The sequence below is a fragment of the Nannobrachium achirus genome (genome assembly GCF_963921795.1).
Source record: "Nannobrachium achirus genome assembly, chromosome: 10".
In the NCBI taxonomy this organism is placed as follows: Eukaryota; Metazoa; Chordata; class Actinopteri; order Myctophiformes; family Myctophidae; genus Nannobrachium; species Nannobrachium achirus.
The window spans coordinates 65,213,039-65,227,934 of NC_137819.1; the positions used below are offsets into that span (position 1 = coordinate 65,213,039).

Genomic DNA, 14,896 nt, shown 5'->3' on the forward strand with positions numbered 1-14,896 from the left:
TGACGCGTTGTGAGCTTGGAGGTCTGCTATTTTTGTGGCTTGACACCACACTGAACTAAGCATAATCAAGTGAATACTGGAGATGTGGCGTAACGGCATGGATTTCTACACAGAGAGGGCAATTCTTTCAACATAAGATGCTGCATTCAAGTTCAGGAGAGTTTGGACAAGGAGATTCTCTTGAATGCTGCCTTCAGGTATGGCATGGAAAGAGGGGGCATTTGCATTTATTTCACCATAGTGAAAACTGCATTCATGGTCTGGAGAGGGCACTTTTTACAGACATATAAAAGGGCAGGGGATCAAGCCCCCTTTGATGTGTATGTGTGCACGTGCCTGACACTGAGTGGCAGTTAGATCGGACCAAAGGTTTCCATGAACCGAGAAGCCAAACACAGGAAGTTAAGATGTGGAGTTAAGAGGTTCCTTCCTGTCAGTGATGATGTGTGGGTTGGTATTAAGCCTCCACTCAAGGACTCTTGGAGAGCACAGAGTTCCCTCAGGCTCTCACAGACAGACAGTCATAATGGAGCACCGATCAATGATCTGATGCTATGGAATTACACAGCAGGTCATCATCATATCCTCTTTCTGCAGTTGGTTTAGGGCTAAAAAAAAAACATTTCTCACGTCATACGGCCTGCATTTTTATGGTTTTGGCCCGGCCACTACTGCTGGAAAATAAAATAAAGGCTGTGTTTCTTTCTTTCTTTCTTTCTGTCAGCTGCATTGAGGATTTTGGAGCCGCGGCCACGCTGCGTATTTAAAGGTGATACACCATGCATTTAAAAAGTATTTATGTCATATTGTTTATGTCCCAAAAACGTTTTTCAAAAGGTTTGAGGCTAAATTTCCACTCCTGAATAGAGAGCCTCTCTCATTTTGAATGGCTCTCAGAGCATTTTCAGCTGCAGTACCACCTTTGGCCTGAACTGCGCCACCGTTTTTTTTCTTTCTTCAAAAACGGTCGTTTATGACGTCACAAACGGCAGCAAATCTGGACAGCCTGTTTTGAGAACCCGTGGGATACTTTTAACCTTCGCCTTCTCAAAACCAGAGAAAGACACAACGGTCAGAAATGGGACTTTGTGAGGATAGAAGGTGCTAGTGGGACCCCAAAAAAAGGTTTTAAAATAGGAAAAGTGAATTTTCATGGTGTATCACCTTTAAGCAATATAACACGAGAGGGTGTTGGTTATTGTGATTATTGGAACAGGAGCCTGAAAGGCGAGTGCCCCTATAGGCGGCGCAGAAGTTACACCGTCTTGTGTGATAGCGACCTTAAGCAACGCTACGGCAACGGCAGATGACAACGGTAACCGGAAATGATCCGCGCTCGATAGATAAACCTGCCTTTGCCGCAGCCGCCTCTACTACGGCAGAAGGTCCCTTCCCACGTAGCGCCTACTCCGTCTGCTGCGTGTACGCGTCGCCATGGGAACCAAAGCGTTCAGTGAAAGGGGTGGGAACCCGTCGCCGCCGAGGCTTTGCTTAACCATTTTGATCGCTACGGCGATTACGTCATAGCAGCCGTAGTCCGCCTGGCGTTGCCGTCCTGAAAATCATCGAGCTTAAAGTCGCTAATATTGCGATTATGCAACAGTTGCTTTTAAAACTAGACCAGGTCAACCTGGTTGTGCCAGACCCCCTGTCTGTCATCATCATTTATGACATCATGCCTTTTGTAGGCATGTCATCATCATGTCATCATCATATATACCCTTTATATAGAAAACCCGGACAGACATTTGCTTATGTAGGCCTACCCATTTCATGGGTCTGGCAAAAATAAAATATGTCAACTTCATTTCATTGTAATTGCCAGACCCATGAAATGGGTAGGCCTACATAAGCAAATGTCGGTCTGTCCGGGTTTTCTATATAAAGGGTATATATGATGATGACATGATGATGACATGCCTACAAAAGGCATGATGTCATAAATGATGATGACAGACAGGGGGTCTGGCACAACCAGGTTGACCTGGTCTAGTTAAGATAGACGATAGAAATGTGTAATCTTTTAATGCCACATTTAGCTACTATGACACCTGCCTCTGATTGGCCTACCAACTTCCGTATGTGTACAGTCAGACCACACTGACCAATCACAGAGCAACGTACCGGCCAGGCCACATGAGTGGGTGACCAATCACAGAGCTACGTACCGGCCAGGCCACATGAGTGGGTGACCAATCACAGAGCTACGTACCGGCCAGGCCACATGATTGGGTGACCAATCACAGAGCTACGTACCGGCCAGGCCACATGATTGGGTGCAGTCAGACCACATTGACCAATCACAGAGCTACGTACCAGCCAGGCCACATGATTGGGTGCAGTCAGACCACATTGACCAATCACAGAGCAACGTACCAGCCAGGCCACATGATTGGGTGCAGTCAGACCAATCACAGAGCAACGTACCAGCCAGGCCACATGATTGGGTGCAGTCAGACCAATCACAGAGCTACGTACCGGCCAGGCCACATGATTGGGTGCAGTCAGACCAATCACAGAGCTACGTACCGGCCAGGCCACATGATTGGGTGCAGTCAGACCACGTGGACCAATCGGAGAGCTGGCAGTTGACGGGGCATTCCACCACACAGGAAGCGTTCATCTGCCACTTCCTGTCCAGACCAAGCTGAAACATAAACAACAACAACATGAGGGGTTAAAGGTCACTTCCTGTCCAGACCAAGCTGAAACACAAACAACAACATGAGGGGTTAAAGGTCACTTCCTGTCCAGACCAAGCTGAAACATAAACAACAACAACATGAGGGGTTAAAGGTCACTTCCTGTCCAGACCAAGCTGAAACATAAACAACAACAACATGAGGGGTTAAAGGTCACTTCCTGTCCAGACCAAGCTGAAACGTAAACCACAACATGAGGGGTTAAAGGTCACTTCCTGTCCAGACCAAGCTGAAACGTAAACCACAACATGAGGGGTTAAAGGTCACTTCCTGTCCAGACCAAGCTGAAACATAAACCACAACATGAGGGGTTAAAGGTCACTTCCTGTCCAGACCAAGCTGAAACATAAACAACAACAACATGAGGGGTTAAAGGTCACTTCCTGTCCAGACCAAGCTGAAACATAAACAACAACAACATGAGGGGTTAAAGGTCACTTCCTGTCCAGACCAAGCTGAAACGTAAACCACAACATGAGGGGTTAAAGGTCACTTCCTGTCCAGACCAAGCTGAAACGTAAACCACAACATGAGGGGTTAAAGGTCACTTCCTGTCCAGACCAAGCTGAAACATAAACAACAACAACATGAGGGGTTAAAGGTCACTTCCTGTCCAGACCAAGCTGAAACATAAACAACAACAACATGAGGGGTTAAAGGTCACTTCCTGTCCAGACCAAGCTGAAACGTAAACAACAACAACATGAGGGGTTAAAGGTCACTTCCTGTCCAGACCAAGCTGAAACATAAACAACAACAACATGAGGGGTTAGGTCAGAGTTTCCCTTTTTAATCATTATTATTATTTCAAAATACTAGAAAATAAAAATCTATAATCTATACATTATTCAAAAGTATTAAAAAAGAAAAAGAAAATCTAAGAGGTAGTGAAAATGATCACATTTCTCTTTTGGGTGTTGGGTCTCAAACCTTTGTGAACCACTGGTTTACTACTCCTACATTAAGCCTACATTATGGAACATTCATTTGAAGATGTTTTTTTAACAATGCAAATAAATATCATGTAAATACGGATATACTGTATGTCTTAGACTGTAAAACATGTACAGTAAATGCTTGTTTTCTTGAACCTACACATAAATGCCTTACAACAACTCCATTAATGTGTTTGACTGCGAGCCCAGCCACCCACCCACCACCCAACTGCCTGTTCTGTGTAGTTTCAATGGGTCGGGTGGGGGATGTGGTTCTGGGACCCCTAATAGATAATTGGCTCAGGGGGTCCTGGCCTTGAGTCTTAATCCCTTCCTTCATGAATCTCTAAATGAGGTTTTATTTGGTGAAGGGGGGGATATAAGCGTCTGACACTGGACCCTAGGGCATTAACCATAAAGCTGACAAGTCGACTCAATCGACTTCATTACACAAGTCGACCCCCCACCAGAGAAAGTCGAAAGTTGAAATATAAAACGTTTTTATCCTTTGTATTTTTTTTCTACCATTATTTTTGTTCCATGTGTGCATATGTACAGCATTCAAACAGAAGGATTGCTTATTGTCAAGCCTTTTCCAACTGTGTTTTTTTCAATGGAATGATCACTCAGACATTAATTAATGACCAACTTCAAGTGTTGGATCCCATATTATGTAGGAATTAGGATTATTACAGTTTACAGTTTACAGTTTAGGCATTTAGCAGACGCTTTTAATCCAAAGCGACTTACAATAAGCAGATAAAACATCACAATAATAAACAAGATAATATGTCAGTACATCAACAGCAATATAACAAATGCAAATGGATATCTATTTAGAAAAAAAAACACAATATAATCAAAGTTCTAAAAACCTAAAAAACGAATGCTAACTAGCTTCAATATGGTAATTGATTTCCTGTAGTGCTAAGGGTTTAGGTGGAGTCTGAAAAGGTTATTATTATGTAATGATGCGGCTTGCAATGGAATCTATAATATTAACATAAACACAAAAGCCAAGCCCGAGTTTCCCGTGTTATTTCAGTACCCCCAGACTGCCATGGCCAGAGTTTCCGGAGTTTTCCCGTAAAAAAAAAAAAAAAAAAAAAAAAAATGCCTAAAAAGTATTAGCATGATCGCAATCGCGAAATTGCGTGTTTAGCCCCATAACAAACACATCTTTCAAAATGGCAGCCATGTTTGTTTACATTTGAAGACTTTGAAGGCTTCTATCTCATGAATGCCTGAACGGATTTCCAAGCGGATTTTTTTGTTTGGAAACTGTGAAAAAGTACTACACATATGGTGCATGATCTAGGCATGGGCATGCACGATCCGTGCACTAGAAATGTATCCGTGCACTAGACATTTAGGAACGTGGCAGTGAGGAATTTGGGGGCCATTTTGAAAAGGCAATGAATGAGTTAAGGGAGAAAGGATCGCTTTAGGCTCTTCTATGAAGTTCAGCGGTAAGTCATTTTCGGGTTTTGTCCCCCGTTCACGCAGTCGACGCAAGTTGATTTCAACTCAACTCTTTACCGAGTCGATTTGACTTGCAAAAATCACAAGTCCCTCACAGAAAGGGGGATATAAGCATGTGACACTGGACTCACCTCCTCACAGAAGGGGGGATATAAGCATGTGACACTGGACTCACCTCCTCACAGAAGGGGGGATATAAGCATGTGACACTGGACTCACCTCCTCACAGAAGGGGGGATATAAGCATGTGACACTGAACTCACCTCCTCACAGAAACGGAGGTGAAGGGGGGACAGAAGACTCACCTCCTCACAGAAAGGGGGATATAAGCATGTGACACTGGACTCACCTCCTCACAGAAACGGAGGTGAAGGGGGGATAGAAGACTCACCTCCTCACAGAAACGGAGGTGAAGGGGGGATAGAAGACTCACCTCCTCACAGAAGCAGAGGTGAAGGGGGGACCGAAGCCTCACCTCCTCACAGAAACGGAGGTGAAGGGGGGACCGAAGCCTCACCTCCTCACAGAAACGGAGGTGAAGGGGGACAGAAGACTCACCTCCTCACAGAAACGGAGGTGAAGGGGGGATAGAAGACTCACCTCCTCACAGAAACGGAGGTGAAGGGGGGATAGAAGACTCACCTCCTCACAGAAACGGAGGTGAAGGGGGGATAGAAGACTCACCTCCTCACAGAAACGGAGGTGAAGGGGGGATAGAAGACTCACCTCCTCACAGAAACGGAGGTCCACAGACTTGCCGTCGCTGCGAACACAGTCCAGCATGCGGGTCTTGATCCCACTGCCACACACCGCTCTCTCACTCAGCTGACAGGTGCTCCAATCTGACAGGGAACAAACACACACCGACCACATGATCAGGGCTCATCTACATCTACATGACAGGTGCTCCAATCTGACAGGAGAACAAACACACACCGACCACATGATCAGGGCTCATCTACATCTACATGAACACACACCGACCACATGATCAGGGCTCATCTACATCTACATGAACACACACCGACCACATGATCAGGGCTCATCTACATCTACATGAACACACACCGACCACATGATCAGGGCTCATCTACATCTACATGCACAAACCAACCACATGATCAGGGCTCATCTACATCTACATGACATCTCATCTACATGTCTCATCTACAATCTGACAGGGAACAAACACACACCGACCACATGATCAGGGCTCATCTACATCTACATGATCAGGGCTCATCTACATCTACATACACAAACCAACCACATGATCAGGGCTCATCTACATCTACATACACAAACCAACCACATGATCAGGGCTCATCTACATCTACATACACAAACCAACCACATGATCAGGGCTCATCTACATCTACATACACAAACCAACCACATGATCAGGGCTCATCTACATCTACATGACATCTCATCTACATGTCCGTAAGACTTTGTTTAGTGCGTGGCAAATTATAGATTATAGATTCCACACCATTATGTTCTTATTTTGATCATACAACCCAATTACTGAAAGTCAAGTCTCCAGGTTTGCTTCAGAATACTGATATTTACTATGAATGTCAGGAGTAGGGATGTCCCGATACCACTTTTTTGCTGACCGAGTACAAGTACGAGTACTTCATTTTGAGTACTCGCCGATACTGAGTACCGATACGAGTACAATTAATAATACAAAATGTCTTTAAATTACGTTTTTTTTTCTTTTTTTTTTAAATTGCATTGCTTTCCCAGAACATGGCACAACTGCCACACATTTCACTTTTCTTTTCAGGTTTAGCCCATGGAAATTCCTGTACTGTGCATGATCTTCTAGATCTGCTATGCTCAAACATTTTGTATTTTTACTTTTGATACTTTAAGAGAGAGAGAGAAAGGCGAAGTGGCGGAACACACAGGGTACTCAGGCGCTTTGTGAGCAGTATCGGACGAGTACCGATACCGCAAAATAGGCCGGTATTGAGGCGAGTACCGATACCACGAGTACCGATACCGCATCCCTAGTCAGGAGTCCAACTAGTACTAGTTGTTCTCAAATATGTTTTATTTGCAAGGACCATCTTAACAAGAGAGCGTCCAAATGAAACCAAATGGATCCATGGAAAGGGTCCATGTGGTTCCATTTGAACTCACTCAAATGTACAGACCTGTTATGGTCCTTCAGGGTTAGCTCTTTTACTGTACGTGTTTCTGTTAAGATTATCGTCCACTCACTTTGAATGTCTGTTTTGACCAAACTGTCCAGCACAAGCCAACATGGGATGACCTTCATCCAAACACACACACATCCCAACCACATGTGTTCAGATTGCATTCTCAATAACAAGGTCACATAAACAATATTCACTTAAAACCCGATTAAAACAATAAAATGAGTTCAGGTTACATATCGTCACTGTCGGACAGAAACCTTGTATCTCCAAGTTTCAAATTTGTTCTTTCTTTCGCAAAGTAAAGCCCTGCTTCATCATCCAAGGCCATCTCACAAAAGTAGTGAAAACAGCCGATCTACAAGCACACAACGCCTCGCACCGCGAGGCGTTGTGTGCTTGTAGATCGGCTGTTTTCACTAGTTTAAATCATTTTTAAAATGATAAATGCAAAACGAACCGTTTTGGACATACAAGGTTTTCATCTGACAACGACGGTATGCTCTAGGTGGGGGTGTTTCAGTAACATGCTCACCAGTGATGTTGTAGGAGTAATGGAAGCAGTTGTTACCAGTGATGTTGTAGGAGTAATGGAAGCAGTTCTTACCAGTGATGTTGTAGGAGTAATGGAAGCAGTTCCGGTTCAGTCCGCATGGCTCCGTCTCCTTGGTGGGGGGGCAGTCCTTTCCCTGGCCGGGTTGACGGATGGGGAGGGCTGTCCTCTCCCGAGTGCTGTTCACACTGCAGGGCTGCAAGAGGGGACACAGGGACGTGCAGAGAATGTTAGAGAGGCAGGGGCTGACATTTCTAAAAGGGCCTTTTGGTGAAAACATATAGAAAATAGCCAACCTCCGAGCTTGTATTGCTAGTTTTTATTGTGTTTTTATTCAGTTTTTGTCAGTGAAAAAAAAGAAAACACACACACACACTGATATAAACCACAAGTAGGTTCATGAGATAGAGCAAAGAAAGGTTTAAGTCACTTGTTGTCACCTGACAGGGACGTGCAGAGAAGCTTAGAGAGGCAGGGGCTGACATTTCTAAAAAGGCCTTTTGGTGAAAATATGAAAAATAGCTGACCTGAGCTTGGAGGTCGGCTATTTTCGTTGCTTGATACCACACTGAACTAAGCATAATCAAGTGAATACTGGAGATGTGGCGTAACGGCATGGATTTCTACACAGAGAGGGCAGTTCTTTCAACATAAGATGCTGCATTCAAGTTCAGGAGAGTTTGGACAAGGCAATTCTCTTGAATGCTGCCTTCAGGTATGGCATGGAAAGAGGGGGCATTTTCATTTCTTTCACCATAGTGAAAACTGTGTTCCTGTTCTGGAGAGGACACCTTTTACAGACGGGTAAAAGGGCAGGGGCAGTAACGCCTTACTTTACTTGATTACTCCCTGGAGAAAGTCATTAGTTACACTACTTACATTACTTTTGCGTTACTCCATAAACTCGCCTGAGATGCATTGTCACGTAATTTGCCACTTAATATAACATAACCTTACTTGTGATGATATATTAGCACAAATATTTATCCTAATAAGCAGGACAGGGGGGGGGGGGGGGGGGTTCATAGTAACACAAGTAACGACTAAAGCGTTTGACCAGTAACTGTGGTGTGATAACTCATTACCGGAAAAAAAAGTTACCTGTAACTCTGTTAGTGGTGAGTGAGTGGTTCAGTCAATAAGCTGAACATTCCTCATGATATTACATTAATGCCAGGAGAGGATATACACTAAGAGCTGAGAGAGAGAGAGAGAGAGAGAGAGAGAGAGAGAGAGAGAGGGAGGGAGAGAGAGAGAGACAGACAGAGAGAGAGAGAGGGAGAGAGAGAGAGAGATTTTCCACAGCTGTAGCAGCAGCGTCTGCATTTCCCTCATCGGCATCAGCCAGATAAAACTGATCCTGGACTCAAACGCGTGTCAAACGGTTTCTATTTGTGGGGTTCTTGTGCGGTGTGTGGGGGGGGGGGGGGGACGACAACGACACATTCCATATCCATGCTAATTATCCGTCCCTAGAGGACCACAGGGTGACTGACAGCTCCCCCCCCCCCCCCCTCCTGCGTTGCTACGCTACACATTCCAGCGTATCATTCTTGTTGTACATGCAGGATTTGGATGCTAGCGTGCTATTTATAGAGGCGTGGCGTGATTACACCAAGTACACACTCAAATGCTGGTGTAGCAGACTGACTCACAGCCTCAGCATGATGCCCTCAAGAGTCTAGTATCTCCCTCAGTCCATAGGGATGTCCCTTTGGATCAATGGTTAAGATATTGGACTTTCACATGGGAGACCCGGGTTTGAATCCTGAGCGTTACACTGGTGACCCATCAAGACCCGAGGCCCATTCCACAACATTGTGTTCACTGTGGCTGAACTGCTATTGAACAACATTATTTCTATAGGACTATAGTTGCTATGTGTATAATTAATTGTCTCCACCAGCCGAAGGCATGGGGGAGAGTATGTTTTTGTCCGTCCGTCCGTCCGTCCGTCCGGGCGTCCGTCCGGGCGTCCGTCCGTCCGTTACAAGCTAATCTCCGGCGCCGTTGGCCCGGTCGCTGCCAAACTATGCACACACACTCCCTGGATACCAATTCAGAACATGGGCCATCAGGAGGCCGTTTTTTGCAAAACTAACTATTGCCAGTACTCCTACAGATTTTGTCCGAAAATCACACAAATCGGTAGACAGTGTCTCTACAGTCATGTGATCGACATGGATCTGTCCCATTTTCTATATTCCATCCTGATTGGCTAAAACTGGCATCCAAAGTTATCAGGATTGGTCAGTTTTGAATAAAATGCCAGAAATCATGAACGCAGTGTGCGATTTTGGTGAAATTGTGCATGCACATTCCCAATAGGAATAAATGCCACTTAAATATTTTCAAATCAGCCTCATGGTGGCGCTATAACAGGCCGATTTTTGTTTTTACCTATAACTCCACTGATCAGTGTACAACCTTTTTTTCACATATAGCACCAGCAAGACTCCCTAATCGGGAGATAAGCGACCGTCAGGTCGCAGCGTGATTTTAGTCCAAAATGTGTAGGAGCAGTGTCCAAAAATGTGTTTTAAAAACTCTGCCTGAAGGTGGTGCTAAATGGAACAGATCCATGTTGATGACATGAGTGTAGAGCAAGTGTGTACAGATTTGCGTGATTTTAGGGCAAAATTCGTAGGAGCAGTGTCCAAAAATGTGTTTGAAAAAATCGGCCTGATGGTGGCGCTATATGGGACAGATCCATGTTGATGACATCAGTGTAGACATACTGTGTAGTGATTTGCGTGATTTTAGGGCAAAATCTGTAGGAGTAGTGTCCACAAATGTGTTTTAATAAATCGGCCTGAAGGTGGCGCTAAATGGGACAGATCCATGTTGATGAGATGAGTGTAGATATACTGTGTACCGATTTGCATGATTTTAGGGCAAAAATTGTAGGAGCAGTGTCCAAAAATGTGTTTTGCAAGAATCGGCCTCATGGTGGCCATGATGCAAAATGCATCACTAGTCCTGCTGAAATACTAAAATATCTAAAACACAGATTGAACACAAAAAATAACTCAGGATTGTGTTGATCGTGTCCCGAACAACAATAAAATAAGATAGGGTTGTCCCAGAGGTGAAGTGGGCCTTTAAATAAAGACCAGTTCCCTCAACAAGAAGTAGTCCATGCGTTACTAAAGGGCAACTCAAATCACTGCAATTTCATCCTCCACAACGCTCTAACGCTTAAACGTATGCTCCGCTGTACGGAGGAGGATAAACCGGGGCTTAAAACAGATTTGCCTCGCTGCAAATCTTTGCTCTGAACTGGGCTTAATAGACGAGGTTGTTGCCTTACTGAATCAGAGACACACGGCCACTTAGATTCACATGTTTTGGTCCTGCCCGCCCTTGTCGGCATGGATTCTGGGGCTCCATGTTTAAATCCCTGAGTGAAGCCCCTACAACATCCTTTTAGTGTAAAACCAGAGAATGCTGTCCGGTCAACACAACACGTTTGATGTGTGTCTCCTTCAGAGGTGGCCCAGCCAATAGGCAGAGTAGGCGACTGCCTAGTAGGGCATTCACGAATAGTGATTTTTTGTATTCGAATTATTCGACCTCAAAGTATTTGAATAGTCGAATATTCGACAGGAGTGGCCAAACTGTCAAATATTAAGTAAGCAAGAGGCGAACATTGTGAAAATAGCCGATCTACATGCTCACACCGCCTCGCGTTGCGAGGCGTTGTGAGCATGTAGATCTGCTATTTTCACAATATGTATCTGTGGAACCGAGTCACATTACATGTAATACCTACAATTCCATGTGCTAGTCAGGGTGGGGGTTCCCAGTTCAAATATGTTTATTTTGGGGGTCACGACCTAAAAAGGTTTGAACATATAATCTACAGATATAGAGCTTTTCAAAAATGCATGGTAACCTTTGCCACCTTTCGGATACCGACATCTCGTATGGCCCATATAGAATGTTTGTTCAGTAACAGTGTAAAATACTGTAGCTCTATATTACAATAGTACTCATTGCAATTTCCCAGAATCTTTCTAGTAATATCTTATTTCAGTACAGTTACTGGAATAACATAATGATAATTCAGTAAGGGTTGGAAGGGAGAATGAGTCTGATGTAAGCGATCCCACCTAGCATGAATTCAATCTGCTCTTCCCTGTGGCGGTTTGTTTCTGCGTAGCACTGATAAATTATGGAGGTTATGCGTTCTCTAGGCCTGGCGCAGCACGCAGCGTGACGCTGTGATTCAGTAAAGCAGCGTACAGAGAATAAAGAGCCTGGTAATCCCAGGGTTTCATCCATTCAGAAACACTCCAAGAACCTCTGCTCCCGGCTCTGTGTGACGTTCTGACATCACAGAGCGCTCTGATCTCCAGAGACATTACGCTAATCTGGGTGTGTGTGTGTGTGTGTGTGTGTGTGTGTGTGTGTGTGTGTGTGTGTGTGTGTGTGTGTGTGTGTGTGCGTGTGTGTGCGTGCGAGCGTGTATGTGTGTGTGGGTGGGTGGCTGTCTTTCGCGCGCGCATCTCTTGAAGCGTTCAACCAATGGGCTAGGCATGTTGTGTGTATTGTCTATACATGTGTGTATTGTGGAGGGCCATAGGGAGTTCAGCTCCCGGTGGGGAGTCGGTGGGATCAGTGGTTGATCCCACCGACTCCCCCAACCTGCACATCTCTGTGTAACACTTCCTACAGCTCTGTACAGTGTGTACAATACACTGTGTAACACTCCATAGACCAGGGTTCCCCAATTAGTGTTCCCCAAGGGCCGAATCATGTCTAGGGTACCAAGCCGAGGGCCACAACATTGCAGGGGGCGAAGGCGGCGTTCCTGCTACTCCAGCGACTGTGAAAGTTCAGATATCGTCTCGCAGGCGTTGTGTGCTTGTAGATCTGCTGTTTTCACTACTTTTGTGCGACAGCCTTGTATGATTTGGGAAAGAACGTACAAATTTGGAGATAAGAGATTTCCAGCCGACAACGACGATATACTAGTGTTGTTGCTGCTCTTATACCACCATTATTACTGGGGTTGGTGGGGGCCAGACAGTAGACCCCCGCGGGCCGCCTATTGGGGAACCCTGCCATACAGCCTTGTAGATTAGTTGTTCTTGCGACAGGGGCGCTGGAACTCCCAAATTCCAAGGGGAGCTGAGCCTGGAGGAGTTCATGCGTGCGGCCAAAGGCCGCACGCCGAAAAATTCACGTTTTTTATCCGGTTTTGGGTTATTTTTATTACGGTTTCGGGTGCTTATTCCCCGCACAACGGTGTAACAAGGAGCTATATAGTTACGAGTTATTTTAGCACACAGTGCAACACACAGCACGCATGCACACACACAGTCACTCACGCACACACTACGAAATCGGGTATTATTTTTGTAACAGTTTTCTACAGTTTTTTATTCCCCATATACAACGGTGTTTGCAACAATGAGCCTATAGACAGTTTCTAGTTCTCAAATAAATAGACTTTGGTGTGCCATCAAAGCGGGATTTAAATTTGACTTCCCTTCTGACCGGAAGTGGCAAGGTGACCATGTGATTAGGTCACCATGTGATAATCAAATACCTTTTTTCAACATATTTTATTCCCCAAAGTCAAATACATTATTGTTTTAATATAGCTCTGTGTGTGTGTATTATATTATATTAGGCTTATTAAAAAAAAAAAAAAAAAAAGTTTTTTTTTTTTTTTTTTTCTCCCCACCACCAGGGGAGCTGCAGCTCCCTCAGCACCCCACTTCCAGCGCCCCTGTCTTGCGACCTACGGTTATAATAACCACTAATCAGGGACGTGCAGAGAATGTCAGAGAGGCAGGAGCTGAGAATGAGAATCCCTAAAAGAGCACGTTTGGTGGACAATAGGGGATCTGCAAGCTCTCAGCTCTCTTTTGCATCCATTTTGGAGTGCCGCTTTTTTTCCTCTTCTGTGTATAGATATCCACCTGTTTCCGCGATCATTTACTGCAGCATTATCTGCGAGACACTTCCGGTTAACAGCAGACATACAAGCTCACGTTGCGTCGCAGATGCAACTGTTGTGAGCTTGTAGATCACTCTCGGCTGCGGCACCGGAAATGCCACATGCCTTCTGCGCAATGAACGATGGGATGTTGGAAAGTTGTGGATAGGGATATGTATAGATTTAGATATAGATGTAGATATAGATAGAGTATATTATAGTATATATACCAGTGTACAGGGACTCCAGGGTCATTCAGATATATATATAGTATATTATAGTATATATACCAGTGTACAGGGGCTCCAGTCATTCAGATAGAGTATATTATAGTATATATACCAGTGTACAGGGGCCCCAGTCATTCAGATAGAGTATATTATAGTATATATACCAGTGTACAGGGGCCCCAGTCATTCAGATAGAGTATATTATAGTATATATACCAGTGTACAGGGGCTCCAGGGTCATTCAGATATAGATAGAGTATATTATAGCATATATACCAGTGTACAGGGGCTCCAGTCATTCAGATAGAGTATATTATAGTATATATACCAGTGTACAGGGGCCCCAGGGGCCCCAGTCATTCAGATATAGTATATTATAGTATATATACCAGTGTACAGGGGCTCCAGGGTCATTCAGATATAGATAGAGTATATTATAGTATATATACCAGTGTACAGGGGCTCCAGTCATTCAGATAGAGTATATTATAGTATATATACCAGTGTACAGGGGCCCCAGGGGCCCCAGTCATTCAGATATAGTATATTATAGTATATATACCAGTGTACAGGGGCTCCAGGGTCATTCAGATATAGATAGAGTATATTATAGTATATATACCAGTGTACAGGGGCCCCAGTCATTCAGATATAGTATATTATAGTATATATACCAGTGTACAGGGGCTCCAGGGTCATTCAGATATAGATAGAGTATATTATAGTATATATACCAGTGTACAGGGGCCCCAGTCATTCAGATAGAGTATATTATAGTATATATACCAGTGTACAGGGGCCCCAGTCATTCAGATAGAGTATATTATAGTATATGTACCAGTGTACAGGGGCCCCAGTCATTCAGATATAGTATATTAT

General features: G+C 44.4%; 1 protein-coding gene across 1 annotated transcript in view; it reads right to left on the minus strand.

Annotated features, from left to right (window-relative positions):
* Positions 1-14,896, minus strand: part of LOC308293231 (thrombospondin type-1 domain-containing protein 7A-like) — a gene marked incomplete at both ends in the record, with an annotated part of 287,387 nt that overhangs the window by 129,447 nt on the left and 143,044 nt on the right. Inside the window, 3 exon segments of the mRNA XM_080735667.1 lie at positions 2,530-2,647; positions 5,846-5,961; positions 7,895-8,036. Coding sequence (XP_080591793.1) covers positions 2,530-2,647; positions 5,846-5,961; positions 7,895-8,036 — 376 coding nt within the window.